The sequence below is a fragment of the Lissotriton helveticus genome, chromosome 2_1 (genome assembly GCF_964261635.1).
Source record: "Lissotriton helveticus chromosome 2_1, aLisHel1.1, whole genome shotgun sequence".
Taxonomy (NCBI): domain Eukaryota; kingdom Metazoa; phylum Chordata; class Amphibia; order Caudata; family Salamandridae; genus Lissotriton; species Lissotriton helveticus.
In genome coordinates, this window is record NC_136059.1 from 93666556 (window position 1) to 93688023 (window position 21468).

The following is a 21468-nucleotide window of genomic DNA, read 5'->3' on the forward strand; positions in this document are numbered from 1 at the left end:
CCCTCCCCTTACCGTCCTTTGAAGTTGATGGCAGGTCGGTGGTGCACCCTAGCCTTGAATGCCATCTCTTGCAATCAGTTCTTTTCTAGTGTGCATGTAGGGAGCAGCTGTTCGGAGAACCTTTTCTGGGTGCTCTACTTTCTGGGAGCTACTTGAAGTCTAATACCGAATGCTTTGGGGATCTATGCAAGCTTTGAACTGGTGCCCATCCCACTGTGGTACTTATCGGCCTTTAGTTCGGAGAAGAGCAAACCGTCACCATGTTAGTGACCCTCCCATGCTAGTCTTGCATGCTATTTATCCTATTCTATGGCCTGCTATTACCAATGCATTTGGAAGAAAAGAGAAAATGACTTTGCTACCACTGTGCTAAACGTTTTTAGGTGCAGTTTTTTTTTGGGGGGGCGGGGGTCATCCTGGTTTCCTCATTATGGATGCCTCAGGGTGAAGCCTTAAAACTGATCGGATTTTCAGAAAGATTGTAAAAGCTTGTTGGCCGTTTAAAAAAAAAAAAAACCCTGGTAGTCATTATGTCACTTATATTAAGATTTGGAATGGCTTACTTATTGGCATTTATCAATAACTAGGTGTGCTGTTCCTAGCAGAAGGGATGGGGATCAGTACAGAATGAGGGTGGGGGGTGTAGGAATAGCTCTAATAAGGAACAATGGCCCTCGCACATCCTGGATGGTGTCATGCTTCCTCATAGGGATGCACCTCATTCGGCCGGTGCTGCGATGCCCAACGGGCCCCACATGGGGTCTCTTTGCCGGAGGTATTTAACCTGCTAGTTGTGCCGTTTGATGAAGTGGGGGCGTGTGGGATCTCTGGTAGATGTACAAAAGTGAGTAGAGTGTGGGGTGAACAAAGTTAAAAATAAAAAATATAGGAACCTAAGTTAGCTTTATTTCGCAGGTTCCTTGTTATTATTAAAACCATGTGATACTTCTTACTGCAGATTTTTCAGTGGTCTCATCAAGAGTTGAGTCAGGATAACTGTTTCATGCCTAATTTGTCATATCTACCGTGGCATTTCGTCAGTACCTAAATACTGTATTTTCTACTCAAGGAAGGGTGGTGAGTATAAATGTGTATAAACTCCTAACCATACCCACACCAGAATACACCATCTGTAGTCCGGTTCCTCATGAGTAGGGACTGCGGTGGAGGTAAGTGAGAGCTGCCGCTCCGGAGTCGCGGGGCTCTCACTGGCATCACTGATGACTCAAAGAAGGTCGCGCAGTACAGAGGACCTACCCTCCGATATTCCGGAGTAGTTACTTACTGGCATGCCACCCTCTCACTCTAACTGGATAATGTGCACAGCCATCTCCTCGCATAAGTTTCTGTAAAAAAACAAAAAAGCTGTGGTTGATAATACAGTGGAGAGCTTTTGAATCTATTAATCCGGTAGGGGTTTCCATAACATGAAGGATAGGATGGAGCTAATACACTTGCATTAGTTCCTGGAACAGTCAAGAGGGTAGAACTCACCAAGTAAATGTTACACCGTATGTTTTATAAATCAAGTGTGTAACAAAAGTATTGAAACCATTCTGAAATAAAAAATGTTTCAGGTTAAATTTACCCCAGCCTTCTTGTCCAAAGTTTCATTTTCACTTTTTAAATGTGAAAGATGAAGATGTTTATATAGATATGCAGCCTAGTGTAGATGAAAGTGAAACGGACACTTTTAGGCTACCCATGGACCAATCAAAGCTGCAACACCTGTCTGTTAGTCTTTTAGTGTATTTCAGTATGCTGGTATTAATGGACACATGTCTCCGGATTCTTAGCCACCATTCCTGTAGTTCTCTGGCGATTAGGATAAGCGTGTTTAATGAAGATACTCTTGAGATGGTGAATTGATGTTACAGCTAAGTTACTTTTTTTTTTCTCCGTCGAGGGTTCGTCATTAATATTCATAAACACAGAAGAGTAGCAGGCTAATCCCTTCCTACAAGCACTGGATAAGTCCTAATAAAAAAGTAGACAGTCCACTCAAGTCCAAAGCCTTTTACAATGTTTAGGGCACCCGCAGAAAGCCTGCAAAACCTTTTCAGACATCATGGAAGGGTCCAACAAGCTTTGGTGGGAGCGCTTCCTCCATGGCTCCTTCAATTTACTACCTGAAGCTTGTTCGTTTAAAAAAAAAAAAGTTTTATATAGTGCGAACTAGACCCGAGGATATCATGTATCGGAGTGCCTTGCATGAGCACCAGTTTCGTTACAAATGGACACATCCATTTTTGTTAGGCACGGAAAGATTAAGTGATTTGCCCAGAATCACAAGATGTTGAGCGTTGTTGCAGAGACTCGAACCCGGTTCCCTAGCTTCGAGATCGACCACTGTAGCTGCCGTAAGGCTACATCGGACAACTCTGAAAGTCTACAGACTCTTCTATATAACTCAGGCCATGGATTTTTCTCCATCTCCTAGGAGTGAAAGTTATTTTTTAGTTTCATTAGAGTAAACCATTTATTCTCAGAAATAATGCCCACAGTGAGATTTTTTTAAAACATTTACGATTAATGGCTAATTAGCATACTCTGCGCATTTCTGATCCAGATTGAGAAAGGAGTTTATCAAAAGGAAATAAACCTATTTTTGTTTATCCCTTCAAAACTGTTATTGAGTTGAAGACCTATTGGAAAGAAATCTTATATCCCAGAAAAAAAACGCCAGGTCTTGCCCATGCTTCCAAGCATTATAGATATGGTCAAAGGAATGATTAGGGGTGCAGTTTCTTTTTTTTTTCTTCTATTTTTATTGGAAGTTTTGATACACGTTTACCCCCCCCGGACAGGAACAGACAATATAAACATCCCATTTAAGTACAAATCCCTTAAAACAACACTTCAAATGAGAAGATAAATAAAAAATACAAAGAAAAATAAGGAGGAAACAAAATCCTAAAGAGACCATAGGGGGAAGCAGTGAGCTATAAGCAAGAACAAATAGGAATAGAATTAGAACAGACAGATTTCTACCTGAAAAGGGAAGAAACATTTTTAACATTTTTAATTTAACCCACCCCTTCCCTCTATTTATTAATTGGGGCCCATATCTGTTGCCCCTTTACTCTCCCTTTCCCCCCCCCCCCCCTCCTGGCATAGATCGCGTTTTCTAAATTACAGCTATGCAGCAGCCTGGCTACCCATTGCTGCATCGATGGTGCTATCTTTCCAGGCTGTCGCTATACATAGACGGAAGACTGCCATAGCTACAAATAGAAAATATTCTTGGCTCCGGCAAGGAGTCTCACTTGAGACCCCTAACATAACTAGCTCTGGGGTTAGCCTAACTTGCAGTTTCAGTGCCCTATCCAAAAATACCGCCATAGCTTTTATTAAAGGTTGCAAATCTGGACAGGTAGCAAACATATGCATTATATTGGCCTCGTTACTATCGCACCTGGGGCAGGTAATTCCCTGCGTCCCCCCCCCCCCCCCCCCCCCCCCATTGAGTTATTTTTGCAGAGGTGTAGTACAGTGTGTACAAAGTTTTGTAATGCTGTGCTTGCAAAGTTGACGAACAAAGAATTTCACATCCATACTTTAGAGATTTCTCAAACACCCCCTGCTCTATCCCCAATCTGTTTATCCATTTCAACTCTACCTTTTCTAGATCATCATCTCTGTTCTTAATTAATTCTGCATACAACCTGCCAATTGTACAGTCTTGCCCCTCCTCAATAATCTGCAGTATTAAATTATCAAAACCTCTAGCTCCCCCTGGCTTACCTAACAAAACTTCTTGCCTGCAAATATTTAAAGAAACTTCTTGAGCTCAGCCCAAATACCCCTTGAAGAACCGAAAATTGAGGCATACCCTCAGAACCCATAATGTCCCCCACCTTCTTAATCCCGAGCCTTACCCACTCCCCGAAGATTGCATCCCCAAATATATCCTGTGGGAGAGTGGTATTCCTCGACAATCTTGTATGGGCATTGAATGTACCCAAGCCAGAGCTCTTCTTAAATGCCTTCCAGATCTTGTATGCCACGTCTACTGTTTTAGATTTGTTTTTTTTATAGAAGCTCGGCTCTGTTTGTTTCAGAAGGACATTCTCTACCTCTTCTCCTAATATCAAACCATAAATCTCCTTGGACCCCGTATGTTGTGTTGCTTCCATTTCAGCCCCTCCCAGAAGACTTGATATTTGCTGTAACGCTGCTGCCCAATAGTACAGGAGTGCAGTTTCTTATGTCCGTAACCCTAGGGTGGAAAATGTAGTACAAGGCATTCAGTTCAGAATCTGATTTATAGCCAGGAAAAATCACCTGATGACTTCACTATTCTGTTAACACCCAGAAAGAGCAAATGTTCCAGCTTCAATTGGGCCACCACTAGAAAAGGAGATCAGAAAGATGGAGGCAGGGAAGACAGAGATCCGCAATAATGCTGTGGTATATTAACTCAAATGCCCTGCTAAGCAGATCTGGACAAAAGCAGTGGGGGAAGTTTGATTATCTCCTGCCGGAACAATGTAAATTAAGGGCAAAAGCAGTATTTTGCAGCGTGAATCTTTCTGGATTCACTATGCTGTGCATATTCCGCAATCTGGTGGTTGGGTCCGGAATCGTAGTTTTTTTTTTTTTTTTTGTCGTAGCCCAGGTGGGCGTCGACGTCCCACCATTTGGTGTACCTTCGGTGACGTCGGCGTGCTTCCGGCGGAAGCTACCACCCTTGGGCGCCTTCTTCAGATTCTTTTTTTCCGCCGTTGGGTCTGGATCGTCGCGTGAAGCTCCAGAAGTTTTGGAGGAGGAAAGGAGAAAATACAGCAAATCTTCAACGGTGAAGACCTGAGAACATCGAGAGAAGAGGACCTTTAGAAAAGAGACGACGAAGAAAGGAGAGAACTTCGAAATCTTCGACGTCCTTGGAGGAATGCGCACACAGGGGGCCCCCTGAGCGCATGGATGTACAAGACGCCCTTTAAATTCTGCAAGAACTGCCACCACAAGTTCGCACAGAAGGACCAGCACCCAGTCTGCAACCTCTGCCTGCCAATCGACCACGAGAGCAGAGACTGCAACGCCTGCTCCGTCTTCAAGCCGAAGACACTCGAGTTCGAGAGACAGGACGGCTCACCACACGATGCAGGGCAAGGGCCAAGACCTGACGCTTTATGAACTTGGCCTCTCCACCGACGACGAGGACAACATCGCCGAAGGCCCAGATGACTTCACGGTCGCTGAGACCGATAAGAAAACACCTGATAAGGTAGGAGAGTCTACGACCCCGAAAACTCCCACAGGGCCTCAAACCTGAGGCAGACTCTCGAAAGTCTGAGCACAGAGCCTCGAAAGGAGCACCGGCGCCGAACAAATCGACGACTGCAGCTGCATCCTCCGAAAAAGAGCCCAGCGGATCCTCCGAGAAGGACTCCCGGAGGCCGAAGACCAGCGAAAAGCAAAGGTCATCGAAGCAAGCCCCCTAAAAAGGGCCTTCGACTTCGACGTCGCAATAAAAAGATCCGAAGAAAGCTTTCTCGACGCTGCCGAAAAGAGCGGCCGAAACGCTTGACGACGAACAGGCCGCAGAAATGCAGAGAAAGAGAAGAAGGCTCAAGGCCGAAATGGAGAACATCCTTCAGAGAAAGAAGGACTTCGATGAAAAGATGAGAAGTTACAAGATCCCCTCGAAGCCGGCACCGACCGTCGCTGAGGTACAGGAGCTCGAGGAGTTCGACATCGAAGAGCCGCCAAACTCCCGAACCTTCGGAGCACGAAGAGGAGGAAGACCTCTACTACACAGAAGGGGATTACGGGGAACAGCAGTCAAGCTACGGCTCAGGTTCCTCGACGACCCAAGACCAGGAATTCGAGGCCGAAAAACCAGAGCAGGCGGTGGAAACCTACCCCTCGAGGCCTTCGCCACCGGATGACATTGGGGCATACAATGAGGTGGTAAGAAAGGCGGCAGCAGCTTATGGAGTTAAGCTGGAAGAGGAGAAGCCAAAAGCAGACTTCCTGCTTGAGACATTGCTCCCCATACAGACAAGAAGCCAGTTCCTGCCCATGCTCAAGAGTATCACAGACCAGGGGAAGGAGGCCTTCAAGGACCCGGCTACATGCAGATCAGTAACGCCGAGGACAGAGAAGAAATACAAATTCTCCTCCCAAGACCCAGCTTACATCAAGGGATCCGTCACAGCAGATTCTATAATCGCTGCAACGGCCAGGAAAAGGGCAAATGTCCCAACAACCTCGCTCAAAAGTTGTCTATATCAGGAGGTGCGAGATCCAATAGGAGTACAAAAAATCTACTCCTGAAACCACGGAGATTCCGGAAAGTGAAAACATACAAGCGGTCCTTCTCAGGAATGGCACCCAGGATCTGGAATGCGCTCCCTCCGGAAACCAGGCTGATCTCCTCCACTGCACTCTTCAAGAAAGAGGTGAAAACCATCCTTCTGGCCAAGATCTCCTGATCGTTATAGATGTTGGTTCAGAGACTTTGCATTGCTTTGTATCACTGCTCACCCTATTCTTTGGCACTATACACTATACTCTACTTGTTGGGGACACTACTACGCCACTCTCTTACTACCGACCAAGATATGATACACGTATATATTACTTCCTTACCTGATTGTATATTGATTGGTTTTATGTATGTTATTATCCCTGTTATTGCCATGTTATTGGCTATTATACTGTTCCCATTATCTCTGTTGACTCCTACTGCCCCTACCCTGTCTTTGTGAAGCGCTCTGATATCTGTAAGGATCCTGTCCGCGCTATATAAAACTTTAAATAAATAAATAAATAAATAAAACAACGTCTGGACCCCCCACCTGACAAAGAAAGCAGGAGGATGGATCTAACTGGCAGGAAAATTGAGAGGAACGCCGCAACGCACTGGCAGATGGTGAATTCCAACGCCCTCCTGAATAGGCATCAATACCAGCACTGGGATGAGATGGGACAGTTGCTCAAGCACCTCCCGGAACAATACCGTGAGAGGGCATCACACCTTGGGGAAGAGCATCGCCAATTCGTGCCTGAAGACAGCCTTGGATGGGGCAGAAACATCCAGCAGACTGATGGCTATAGGCATCACAGAGAGAAGGCAAGCCTGGCTCAGGATCTCCGGCTTCAAGGCTGAGGTTCAGAACAACATCCTGAACACACCCTTCAACGGTGAAACACTGTTCGGAGCCCCAGTTGATGATAAGCTCACCCAACTGAAGGACAACGAGACGGCAAGGTCCATGGGGGCCCTGCAGTTCAGGGGGATGAGAAGGGGCACTCCTACACAGAGGCCGAACGGCAGAGGTGGAACCCAGCGAGGAGATTCTCACCAGAGTTTCCACCAGGGGCAACAGAGTGACAACCAAGGCCACTAGGGCCAGCAGAGGCAAAGCTGGAACTACCAAAGCAGGGGCCAGTCCTTTCGGTCAAGAGGAAATGGACGGGGCCAGAGAAGGAGAGGCGGTGAACAACCCCCCCTCGAAGTGACTTCACACGGGAGAAGGTGCTCCACCACCCAAACCCTCCGGGGGAGGAGCACGGAAAAACAAAGAGGAGAGGGCTACACGGACAAGACACAAAGGAACATGTAACGCCGGTAGGAGGAAGATTGAGATTTTTTCTCCAGGAGTGGAGAAAAATAACAGACAAGTACTCAATATTATGCAGTTTGGATACTGCATAGAGTTGGAAAAGAGGCCACCAAAGAAAAGACAGCACTCGGGAAGAGAGCTGCAACTACTGCAAGAGGAAGCCCAAGAACTCCTCCTCAAAGCGGCCATCGAGTTCCTTTCAAAGAACGGAACAAGGGAGTGTACTCAAACTACTTCCTAGTGCCAAAAGTGGACGAAAGTCTAAGACCCATCCTGGACCTACGGTTCCTAAACAAATACGTCAAAAATTAAAAATGACGTCCCTACAAGAGGTCATCCCACAGATAAAAGCCGGGGACTTCTTGTCCACCATAGACCTCAAAGATGCGTACCTGCACATCCCCATGAACAGGCAGCACAAGCACATGCTAAGGTTCAGTCCGCACCAAGGGTGTTCACCAAATGCCTCACGGCAGTGGCCGCACACCTAAGAAGAAAGGGGATACACGTGTACCCCTACCTCGACGACTGGCTGGTCAAGGCAAGCTCTTACAGGACATGCAAAGAGCATGCAGAACAGGTGACAATAACGCTAGCAAGCCTGGGTTTCTCCATACACTGGGGCAAATGCTCGATGGAACCAGAGCAAGTGAAGATCTTCCTGGGAGCCCAGATCGACACCGTCCAATGCAGAGGTTTACCGAGCGAAAAGAGAACGCTCAGCCTACTGAGGGAGAAACGTCACTACCAGAAGGGGCGAGCTCTGACAGTGAGGACTGTGAGCAAGATCTTGGGGATGATGGCATCATGCATACACCTGGTCCCTAATGTACGCCTACAAATGAGACCACTCCAAGAGTGGCTGCAACAGCAATGGTCACAAGCTACAGGAAGTTGGGAGGATCTAGTGGTTATAACGCACAGGGTGCAGGAAGAGATAAGGTGGTGGACCAAGGAGAGAATAACAGAAGGGAAACCTCTAACACCACCGGACCCAACGGTGACCATCACCACAGACGCATCCCAGAACGGGTGGGGCGCACACATGAACAGGCTCAGAGTGAGGGGTCTGTGGAGCCCTACAGATGCAGTCAGGCACATCAACTACCTGGAACTGAAAACTGTGTTGCTAGCCCTCAAGGCTTTTCAGAAACACCTGTACAACCAGAAGGTGCTAATACAAACAGACAACACCACAACGATGTTTTACATAAACAAACAGGGGGGGGAACTCAATCGTTCCCTCTGTCAAACTTGGCACAGGAGATCTGGAAATGGGCTATACCACTAAAAATAGACCTGCTAGCCATACACCTGCCAGGGAAGGACAATGTAGAAGTGGATTGGCTCAGCAGGCAGACTTCAGCGTCCCACGAGTGGGAACTCAACAGTCCGGAAACAGAGAGACTATTCAGGAAATGGGGCACTCCAACAATAGACCTATTTGCAACACACCGGAATGCAAGATGCCAATATTTTGCATCCAGGCAACCAGAGGCACTGTCCCAGGGGAATGCCCTATGGATAAGCTGGTCAAAAACATTTGCCTACGCTTTTCCCCCGATACCACCGATCCCCCAGGGTTCTCAACAAATGCATGAAGAGCAACATGACGCTCATCCTTGTGGCACCACAATGAGCCAGACAGACCTGGTATTCTCAGATCATGGAGATGGCGCAGGAGCCCCCCCCACAAGTTCTCAAAAAGAAGAGACCTACTCTCCATGGAAAACTGAGAAATTCTACACCCAGAGCCAGAGAGCCTCAACCTCTCAGCCTGGCTCCTGAGGACTTAGAATTCGCACACCTAAAACTACCAGAGAGCACCCTGCGGGTGCTGCGAGAGGCAAGAAGGCCCAGCAAGTGCTATGGGGAAAAATGGAAAAGATTCACTCAATGGTGTTGCAAGAAACAGCTCCAAAGGAAACTGACCAAGGAATCAACGGTGCGAAGGTACCTCGCGCACCTAATTAAGGCTAAGCTAAGCTCATCCTCGCTGAGGGTGCACCTGGCAGCGATTGTGGCATACACAAGAGGAGAAACAGGGAGAAGCTTCTTTACATCCCAAGTCGTAAAAAGATTCCTGGAAGGAGCTAAAAGCATAGCGCCGCCAAAGAGAATGCCGCCACCGGCCTGGAACTTAAATGTGGTATTGACGGAGCTCATGAAAGCACCTTTCGAACCCATCCACAAAGCATCACTGCAAATGTTAACAATGAAGACGGCCTTTCTGGTAGCAATCACCTCGCTACGAAGGGTGAGCGAACTGCAGGCACTCACACTGCAGGAACCCTACATCCAGATACACAGGGACAGGGTCGTGATGAGAACAGACCCACACTTCATGCCAAAGGTGGTGTCAAGGTTCCACATGAATCAGAGTATTCAGATCCCTAGCTTCTTCCAAAACCCCACCACAAGCGCTGAGAGGTCGCGCCACACCCTAGACGCAAGAAGGGCTGTGATGCACTACATTGAAAGAACAAAGGAACACAGGAAAACAAAACCGTTCTTCGTGTCCTTCGCAAACAGTTACATGGGCAAACCAGTGACTAAAAACACCATAGCTCGATGGATCGCACAGACAATTCAATTCTGCCACAAACAAGCTGGCCAGGAGGGGCACATGCCCACTCCACCAGGAAGAAAGGAACAACAATTGCCTTTCTGGCCAACACACCAATTCAGGACATATGCCTGGCGGCAACATGGGCTTCAGTGCACACTTTCACTAAGCACTATTGCATGGATGTACAGATGAACAAAGAAGCACAAGTAGGACAAAAAGTGCTTCAACATATTTTCAACAACCAACGCTCATCTTCCACCCAACCGCCACAAAAGTAACGAAAACCGCTACAAAATCTATGCACAGCATAGTGAATCCAGAAAGATTCACGCTACAAAACGAATAGTTTCATACCTGTCTGTGTAGTTTTGCAGCTTGAAGATCTTTCTGGATTCACTAGCGAACCCGCCCGCCTCCGCCAGAAAGATGAGGCTGGAGAAGAGGGTGGAAACACATAGAAAAGAAAGCAAGTTGGAATGATTACAAGATACGTGGAAAGAATAACGTTGAAAAAACGATTAACAAACATAGCCATGGATTCACTACAAAGACAAAAAGAGACAGAAAAAAGAATCCGAAGATGGCGCCCAAGGGTGGAAGCTTCCGCCGGAAGCACGCCGACGTCACCGAAGGTACACCAAATGGTGGGACGTCGACGCCCACCTGGGCTACGACAAAAAAAAAGAGAAAAAAAGACTACGATTCCGGACCCAACCACCAGATTGCGGAATATGGCCTGCATCTATATGGCAACATTTGAGGAGAGAGTTATCAGAGCACCACAAAATCCATTTTTGGGCAATATAACACTCTGGCGCCGCTTCATCGACGACATCCTCATTTTCTGGAAGGGAGACAGGTTATCATGTGAAACTTTCTGTACCTGGATCAATGGACAAAATCCTTACCTGAAATTCACGGGAACTATTTCAGAGACGTCCATCCCCTTTCTAGACCTGAGGATCAGTCTAGAAGCTGATGGTTTGGCGACCACACTTTATCGGAAAAATACAGACAAACAGCCTGCTCCTTTAATACAGTTACCACCCGAGGGCCCTGAGGGATAATCTCCCCTTTGGACAATTCCCCAGGGTCCGTAGAAACTGCACTAGGACGAGTGATTTCAAACAGGAAGCAAAAGTCCTACAACAAAAACTGCAAGACATGGGTTACCCCACCAGGTTGATAAAAAAACTCCTACAAAAGGGCGACAAAACCCGAGAGAAGCCCTATTGGAGGATCGAGTGAAGGAATCTGAAGACGTGATCACCTGCGTGACCTCTTTCTCAAGAAACTCTAGCTTCATAAAGCAGACAATCAATAAACATTGGAGCATTATCAACTCCAGTGATCTAAACATTCCACGGCCCAGATTTGCATTTAAACGCACCTCCAACCTTAAGGACGCTCTCATCCACACTAGACCCAAGAAACTGAACACTAATAACCAGAGTACTTTAGTAGAGGGCCATTTTCCCTGTGGGAGTTGTACGGTGTGCCAACAGACCAGTGTTACCAAAGAGATCTGCCTATCGAATACCTTTGTTTGGCATCTGCAAAAACACACCAATTGCAATAGCTCTAAATGCATTTACATACTCACTTGTCCCTGTGATTTACATTACATAGGGATGACAATGAGGCAAGTCAAACTGCGCATCCAAGAACATAAAAGTAACATAAGATGCATGAAGACGCACACTAGACTGTACCAACACTACACCCAACGGGCACACACACCCGAAAGCATCCGTTGGTTGGTTCTAGAATGCCACCCTGGTATCACCAAACAGGGCCTGTTCAGGATTGAACAGAGATGGGTACACCGGTTGAAGCTAGATACAGTTGGCCTTAACGATGCTGTCCCATGGTCCTCCCTTGCTAAATAGATCATTAGCCTGACCACTGTGTGCCACGAATTTATTTCATGTTACCTACCTGAGTACTATAAATGACTGTCTATTGACAGATTATTCGATTATACATCTAAAACTACAAACATTATTTGTTTGGATCACTTTACCCATGAGACTGCCTGACCGACGTTCGGTTATATCCTGGCCTTTTACACCCCCAACATGGCCGACAGGGCATGCCGTCAGTCTATTCAGACCGGCACCAGCGACATTCACCCGCCTTCAGCGACATTCACCCGCCTTCGCGCATGCGCGACACAAACCGCGTGACCACGCCCCCCCGCTGAACCCGCCGTATCACAGAAGTGCTTGGTACAAAAACGCTTCATTGAACGGCAAGATGTGACCAGTCGCTCCGGATCCCTTACGGATTACGCGTGGGGGTAGGTTGCGGGCATAGACCGCACACCGCTTGGGTAAGTGTTTCACTCCAGATCTGCGCCGAATTTTAACGGTCAATCACCACGCTAACAGTCGTGGTTGTTTGTGCCATTCCACCCTGGCCCGCCTGTAACCGCTGTTACCGGCAACCACGGGGCACGCTGACAGACCCAGGCTGACGGCGGCGATGGTACTCTTGTGACGGGTGACAGAACCCAGGAAAGGCATTGGTTTAGTCTGCCCTCGAACTCGTGCGCTCTCTTGGTTAGAGAGGGCTGAGTTCTCGATGCGGCTGATGAAGCCCGGTGTCTCCACGGTCGTTACCCTTCACCCGGTGACGCCCACCCGTTAATAACCTGGCCTGCTTCTCTGGCCACTGCTGTCGGTCGAACAGTGAACCACAGACACCAGTGAGTGTAATAGGCTGTACCAGCCCGGTTGCTAGTGGCGGTTCTCTCAACTTGAAACCTGCTCATTTCTTAAGTGTCCCTCAACCTCTCTCCAAAACCCCACCTTGTCTTCTCTTAGGTGCCTGACCCTCTGTGCAGGTCCCACAGGAGCAGACTGAGGGAGCCCCCTAGGGAATCACTTCGGGTAAGCAGTTTGAATATCCTTTCTTCATAATAGATCGTGTTTTTAATCTCCCAGTGTGTGTTTGTAGAATGTGGAAGAGCGCACCCAGTTTCCACAGGAGACCTATTTTGATCCTTCTCCATATATGTTCTCCCTTTTCATAGGTTGCGCTTTCCATAGCAGGACCAGTTGGCCTGCCCCACCACAGACCTTAAGACTCAAGGTTGTATTATTAAATATCTCTTAATTGTTTTCACTGTGTAGTACTTGCCACCAAGGTCCTGAGGAATTGCTAGATAAGCAAGAAACATGTCGACCTGACCAGAGGGATGTAGGTATTTTGCCACAAATATTGTGGTTTCTATCTCCCCTCCCACCATTTTAAACAAGGGATTGAGCCACACTAATAAAGTTCGTTGTGGACTTACTCACCTTTTTTTAATTCACTTCACCACGACTACACATTTTCCTGCCCTCTCACACGCATGCACCATATGGCTGGAACAAAAGATCTCTGCTAAAGAGCCCCCTTGAGGGTGCCCGTCAGACATTGCAGCGCCAGTCTGACGAGGAGCAGGACCCATATGATGAAGCATGACACCTAGCTTGCTGGGTGTGTGAGGGTTCTAGTTCCCAAAAGGGAAATTCCCCTTTCCTTTCTTCCCTCTTGGAATTCTTTCTTTCCACTCTTTACATACACACACGCCCTTCTTTACCTAGTCCAACCGGGGAACTTTGTACTTCTTTTTTGTTACTAGTGATTCGGACACATACACTGGACCCCGTTAAATATCGTCCACCCCAGGTTCCCCCCTTTGTTACTAACACATTCTCAATAACTTGCCTTTCACCTACCTACTCTTTGTACCCTTTAAATTCTAATTAACAGATGTAGGAACATAGTTCTTAAGTAGGACTTGGAGCAGTTCTGTCACACAGCATACCATATTGTATTTCATTGCCTTCCCTCAGGCCACTGATGTGAATGTTACTGCTATGAGGCCTTTTTAAGGTTTTATTTGGCCATCTGGGCTTTGGTTTGTTTTTAGAGTTGGCCTTTAGTGGTTGTGGTTAGTTGATCTGTCATCAGAGCCTCCGATATATACTATATAGTATGCAAATCTGCTGTTACTTCTGCTATGTCTCTTCTAACTTCTGATGAGTGTCGGGAGTCCACCAAATGGATACTTGCTGATTTGAAATTCAGATCTACGAGGCAAGATTTGGGTAACATTATTTTAGAATGGTTGCTGTTTTTGACAACTCTTTTCCTTATATTGGGCACACTGTTATTACTTTCCCAGAAAGCAAAGTGGTGTCTTCTTGCTTTAGCTCTCTAGGACAATGGAGACCTAGAGGTGAGCCCTGTTCCTTGCTCATGAGCAAGCTATCTTATGAATTTGGAAGTCCAGAGTTAGCAGCTGCTTATTACTTATCCATTTGCAGGCTTGGAGACTTGTCATGCTGGGGGTGCCCTAGGCATCCTTCTTTTCCTTTTCCCCCCCAAGTGACTTTTCCTCCCCGACACTTGGCTCCTGAGTCGCATCTGTCAGCATAGTTGTACAAGTGCCCCAGCGTTTGAATCATCCTCTTCTGCACCACATCTTTTCCGAAATCGTTCTAGACTCTCAACGGCCTGGACATGTTCTGATTCTCTTGGTAGCAGGGAGTGTAACCTTGTAAATAACCCCCTCTTTTTTACCTCTCCCTAGAAACTAGAGCTCTAGACAAAGCAGGGGCAAATGTGGTAAAGGTGGGACTTTGTGGCAAGTTCTGTGGTAAGTTCTGTGGTTGCCATAGTTTAAATAGTAGTTCCATATACAGTTTTTTTTAATTACGTTTTACATAAAGATCTTCATATTTAACTTGTCATAAGTAAGTCAGCGCAAAAACGAACATCCGTGCAGCAGTCCTTTTCTCCATGAGAGAGCGCGCAAAAGGTTGGATACTGCAGGGCATAAGATGTGTGGTAGGCTTCTAAACACTTAGAGAATACCCGTGCTACAGGTCTTCTTGCAAATAGGGATAAATATATAGGACCTCATGAAATCCTTTATCAGATTTGCCAAAACATCAGGAACAACATATTATGGAGATGTTTAAGGGGGGAGGGGGGGAGCGTTGATCTCCAACTAGGTCATTAGTGCAGCGTTGGACTCTGCTGAGCTTGCCACAACTTTCTACTGACAGTCTCTTCACAAAGGTCTTCTTGGCCACCTGTTTCATCCTTGAAATCTGATGCGCTACTCAAAAATGCAAGTTTTCTTTCTACAGGTTCAGTGCTCTTTGGACGGCATACTAAGGAGATGTTTAGGATGGAAAAATAAGTGAGACCCCTAAACACTGTTTGTCTAGAAGAACAAAGTTGTAGGTGTGAAGCACCTCCACCCTAAGCAGGCTATGTTTCTGACCCACAAGGCTCCCACCTCAGGAGCTCAGAAACGGTCTAGAAGGGGCACGCTGGTACAGACTGGTCAGGCACACACTAGTGGGTAGGTAGGTTTTCAGAGGACAACTGAGTTGCCCTCTGAGTGATTTATTAACAAATCCAACACCGGTATCAGTGTGGACTCCTTAATCTGAGATGTTTTGCAGAAAACATCTTGGGATTTGGTGAAGCTATCATGGAGTTGTGCAATTCGTATTGATGATCTCCCAGCCCATGTACTCCGACATTATAAATGCATAGTTAAGCCATACTAAGCATGTACTTGGACACTTTAGCGGCATGTCTGCTCATGCAGTTATGCCCTCACGAGGTAAAGGGCACCCTTCCTTGAGGCCTGCTGTAGGAGTGACTTACCTATGCCTCTTGCAGTGCCGGCAGGCCTGACACGCAGGGATGTTTGCCAGGTCGAGACTTCCCTTTTAGCTGCACCAAAACAGGCTGGCTGCAGTGGGAGTGTATATGGGTTTGGTGAGAGGTCTTAGTGTGGCATAATACATGCTGCAGCCCCTAGAGACCCTCTGGTCACAGTGCCCTTGGTACCACTGGTACTTTTCACAAGAGACTTGTATGTGGACCAGGGGTGTGCCACTTGTGGAAACAGAGGTACAGTTTTGGGAAAGAACACAGGCACTGGAAACCTGGTTAGCAGGAACCAGTTGTATTATAGAGGCACACATAGCTAAACCACATGGGCCTCTACCATGCAGTCTGAACCATGAATGCGTCTTCACAGCAAAATTTCGTGGTAAAGGCATGAATGGTAAAGGGGTATGCGTGGTTAACTTCATCACTACTCTGCCCTGCCTTCTATTACTAACCCCCAACCCACGCGGAGGTCCAAAACCTGCCCTGAAAACTGCCCCTTTCCCTCCACCTGCCCTGAGGCCTAAAGCCCTGCCCCACATCCTACACCACCCAACCCCTTTCGCTGCCCTGAGGCATAAACCCCTGCCCCAATAAAAAAATAAAAAACCCTGCCCTGAGCTTTAAAACCGCCCCATTCCTAACCCTCCCAAACCCAGCCTTCAAAACTACCCCAAACCCCACTCTGAGCCTTAAAAACCTGCCCCTTCTTAAAACTACCCCTCTGAACACCCCAGCCCAATAAACCTGCCCCCTTTCCAAAAGTATCGGCCTGAAACGCTCCTGCATGTGATTGAGGCGGATGCGTTGATCAGTCAAGCGCGGTTATGCTTGTGGTGTTCGGGTCATTTGGCTTTGGCCGCGTTTTATCCGGACGGTCCTCACAGGAAGCCAATGCACGTTCATTCAAAGTGCATCAGAATCAGGCAAAAAGTGGGGGGTAACCATGCAAAAAGGGGCCCTTTCCTACATGTGTCCGATCATTTAACAGAAGTCACCCAGTTGGCTCCAAAACCTCTATATAGCTAAATGTGTGCTTTCGATACATAGGTAGCCTCATGTAAATAGTGAACAGCACACCAGCCTAACTTCATCAAGAAAGAAAGTGGAATTGCTATGCGGAGGTTTTTTCTTCCAGATCAAAGTGTTTTCTGTAGTTTTGTTGGTATTCCAGCTTTCCTAGTTGAGTGGCAATACATGTCACATACTTTTTAGCATAGAGTAGATGGTTTTCAGCACCAGCTAACTAACGTGGAGGCAAATATAGACAAGAGTGATGCTGGAGTTCTCTGTAATATCATTCAGAACCCCGAGTGAGAGGCACATAACAGTAGTATAACATCGCTTCCCTTAAATAGTGAGGATTATCAACGCCAAGACAGTGGTTTCACAATGTGGTCTGTGTCCTGTCTGGAAGGGAGGACATCATGGCTTGTTCTATCCAGAATTACTATCACATGATAGTAGTTTAGCAAATATTTTCCCCTATGTATCTAATCCAGTCGTTTTAGCAGCGAGTTAATGGCTGCCTTTCTTTAGTACGCCTGCAATAGGAAGACTGGCTGCAAAGGCAGTATTTGTTTCTAATTATTTGAATAATGGAAACAACTTGTTAGCCCAAATAAAGGATCATCTTTTATTTGGTTCGTGTAATTTAGATTAGATCTGCAGTTGATGGACTACATTTGAACCTTTCTACAGATTCTGGAACAGTTTGTTAATGGCAATAATTGGAATGGTAATAACATTTGTTCTAGCCCCGAAATAGCCAGCTTCTAATAGACTGCCAGAATTTAGAAGAGTTTAAAGTGGAAAGACACTAGATATCCAAGTACCTACAGAGGAGGCTTATGCCATACCGTCCTTCTCGATCTCTGAGATCAGAGTCAAAGCTTCTCGCTATTGTACCTCGTGTGAGGAGGGCTCGCCTGTGAGGCCGTTCTTTTATGCTCCGGGCCCCTCAGCTTTGGAACTCTCTGCCCCTCTCGCTACGTAACAATTCAAACCTGCTATGTTTTAGGAAGGGCTTGAAAACCTGGCTCTTTGCCTCTTAGATTTTATTTTCTTCGACCCCTTCCTTTCTCTTAACGTGTTGTTTGTTCTTCAGGATGTCAATAAAGTGCCGGGACACTCTTTGGAGTAGCCGTGCGCTATAAAAGTCACAAAATAACATAACATAACAATAACATATCTTGGTCTTTTTTTCCCCCTTGTTTTTTTTTATATAAACCTGCACCCATTTTAAAGCCTACAAGAGATTTTTTTTCTTTTGTGTAGTCCTTTTTTATACATTTTAGGTCCACATATAAGACTACGTTGGCTCCATGAAGGCAGCAGTTCTTAGTTATCTTTACTATATTTCTGGGTTTTTGGGTTAAGCTATATATGACCTTTGCGCATCCATTTTGGTGGGAAGGTGTGAGGTGGGTGTCGGGAGTGGCTTTGTCTTGGTCTCCCAGTAATGAGGGACCAAATCTATTAGTTACATGAATATAGATGAGTAAAAGGTAATAATATAGGATGATACAAGAAGAGCAAGTTATCCGTTTTTATTTCCTTTTATTTATTATACAAACAATTTCAAACTGAATATTTTTCCATTTTAGGGTCCCAGAATTCACCATCACACCTATAACTTTGCAAGGGTAAATAATTCACTATTATCAAGCTGAAATGAGTGTACACAATTCTTGGATTCAAAATTATTTTTAAAAGAAAATGTACTTTTGTTTACTAATTGTTAGCGTATATATAATATTGCTTGATACAACATTCTCAAGATGCATCTATTAAAAAATCCAAAGAAATACAGATTTGTAGTAGAATTACTTAACCTAGCTAATTGATTTTTCTTTCCTTTTTTCAGAGCAAAAGCAATCTGAATCCTGATGCCAAGGAGTTTATTCCAGGAGTGAAGTACTGAAATTTACAGAACTTAAAAAAAATAAATAAAAAAGACTGTGTCCCTAAGTATTTGGGGCAACGCTGCACAAAAGCCAGGCGGGAATGAAAAGATAACTCGACACTGTGAATCGAGTACCTGGGAGGGAGGGGGGGCGGGACTGAAGGACAAGGGATCTTATTGTATAAGCTTGGATTTTTTTCTTTACAACATATATTGTTTTGGCAGTATGCTTATCGGACTTGGGATATTCTATTTTTTTTTGCAAGGGGGTATGCAATCTGTACATCAAACAATAATCGGGTGCTTGCACCACAATGCTATTGAAGAAACCGTAAAATCATGGGTTTTCACCCTTCCTTGCCTAATCCCTTCTCACCGTCCTCACCTCTGAGATATCGGAAAGCTAATGGACCCGGGTGACAACAGGCCTTACATCTCTTTGCGTTGTTTTAAAATGCACAGGTCCGGGATCTTCATGGCTTGTTGCCGGTTACCTTTAGTAATTCCTCTCAGCCGTGCATCAATCTTGCAGTGAGTCATCCCATTCAATGTCTAACACTACAGTGCCTCTTAAGATGGAGGCCCTGATGCTGCCCCTCATATTTTAAACTGCTTTTGTAAGTAGATAGGTTGGTGCAGGCTAAGCAGTTGTTTAGCGACCATTGAAAGTATTACTCCCGGGCCAGGAGGCAAGAGAAATCAAACCAGCCACATTCTGATTCTGCTCAGGTTCATGTAGTGCTTATTGAGATCTCAACCATTGTTTTCAAAACTGCCCTCCTGAATCTCCCAATTTTCAGTGTTTATGAACTACAATGCAAAACAGAGCTCATTTTTATGTGAACATTAAAATGTTTGCATGCTGCCAGGGTTAAAGGATGGTGACTTTTTATTCTTAAGGGTTAATAGATGGTGAAATGCATTCTTTGCATTTTTAAAATTGTTTTTGTTTTAATTGCGATCCCTCCATTTACGTACAATTAGACGTCCGCTTTGGTTTGCTTCTGAAATCTCTTGTAGGTAATGTTTTAATTCATGGAACATTATCGGACCTTGCATCTCTTCCAGTGTTGGTCTTTTCTTGCCTGGTGAAGTAATTTGTGTATTACTTCAAATAAGCAATGAGGCTTACAGCACATATGGAGGCCCCTGCCCCAGGCTTTGAAAGTTCCATAATTTTATTAGTATTCACTGCCACCAAGGCGGATCGATTGTGCTTGTTGGACAGCACAGGTGTGTTATGGGTAAAGAAAATATATTCCTTTTAGTTAGACAAGGACTTAAATCCACATGGCTCCTCTCACTTTTGAAAATTGTCCTGATTAAAATCCCACTGTTAATGGAAAGAAATGTTTCTAAGCGCTCAGTAAATGAGCATGGCTTGCATTGCACACCTCGGGTGAACCAGTCTACGGATGTCTTAACTTTTGAGTGACAATTGCCTTCTGTGATTGCTTTTTTTTGGGTTTGCAAGACCAACATTTTGGATGGCAATCCGTTTGTTGAATCTTTAGATTTGACCCTCTGCAAACCTGCCATCAGCCCTTGATTGGTGTTTGTTTCCAGGGCTCATGTGCTATCCAAGGTGAAACTATGCTGCCTAACTTGTGTCTCAAGTTTGGATGATCTTGAAACCAAATTTCAAATCCATTACGGGCTCCCAAGAAGGTTACTCTGGGTGAAGTGCAAAATTAAGCCATGCACATTTTTCTCAAGGCGCTATTGTGATATTTTTGTTCACTTTGCAGTGTCACTAAGTTAAGAAGGTATTGAAGACTAAAAGGCATCTGTAAACTACACTGACATTCTCAATACTGCAACTCTCCTCAGAGCAAGGTGTGCCCCCCTCCCCCCCCCCCCCCCGCTCCCATGTATGTGCATACAATGAATGTGTGTATACATATATTTATATATGGCAGTAGTTGTCATTTCTCTGGACTTGCCTGATCTGAGGGTTCATCATTGCAGAATACCATAGTAGTTTTGTGACATCATTGTTGTCCTTTTTCCTTCCGAGTGTAACGTTCATATGGATGGCTAGTGTTTTATGGTTGGCAATGTATTTTACAAATGTGGCTGTGGGGAGACATATGGAGTTTTTCCTGTTATTTACATCATGTCTAGTATGGAATGTTTTTTGTTTAAATCTGTGCATCACAACCTGTAGACCATGAGCAAAGCATCGATGGAGAAAACAGGAGTGAACAAACAGGACGTCAACACTGCCGGATTTGATTGTCTTAATTTGGAAAGAAATGGGGAATTCTAGCCATCTTTGGATCTGTTTATTTGAACAACATTAAAACCTGACGGGAAGATTTCGCATTTTATTATCTGGAGGATTCTGTTAATTGGACTTGAGTCTCAATTGGGGAAACGTTACGTTTCATTGCATATGAGTGGTGGTTTCTGCATGGGTGGGTGTCTGAGCATCTTGGGCTGTACCCACGCAGTTGTGTTAAGTTTCAAGTAAATAAATCATGCAGTTTCATTTGTAAGTACTGAGACCAATGATCATCTCTGGACTTTTTTTTTTGTGCCCGCTTTTTTTTTTTTACATACTTCACATTTGCATAAACATAGTTATCTTAGTTGCCTACATCACATAACATGTTTTTCCCCCAGATTCAAATCTCGTGTGGCAGAGTACAGTTTGGGCTCTCAACCATGTCTTATGTAAATCTTTAAACCATATAGACTTCATGAGGCTTATTGAACACAATGTAGTCCAGTGATGTTTG

At 45.4% G+C, this 21468-nt stretch overlaps 1 protein-coding gene across 2 annotated transcripts in view; it reads left to right on the forward strand.

The window, feature by feature from the left end:
* Window positions 1-21234, forward strand: part of PAIP2B (poly(A) binding protein interacting protein 2B) — an 86674-nt gene extending 65440 nt beyond the window's left edge. The window contains exons 4-5 of one of the 2 annotated variants that reach the window (XM_078674529.1): window positions 18429-18467; window positions 18689-21234. In XM_078674529.1, the coding sequence (XP_078530655.1) occupies window positions 18429-18467; window positions 18689-18745 (96 nt within the window). In that variant the 3' untranslated portion in view covers window positions 18746-21234. The remainder of the gene's footprint in view (window positions 1-18428; window positions 18468-18688) is intronic. The other variant, XM_078674530.1, reaches the window with a different exon arrangement.
* The last annotated feature ends 234 nt before the right edge of the window (window positions 21235-21468 follow it).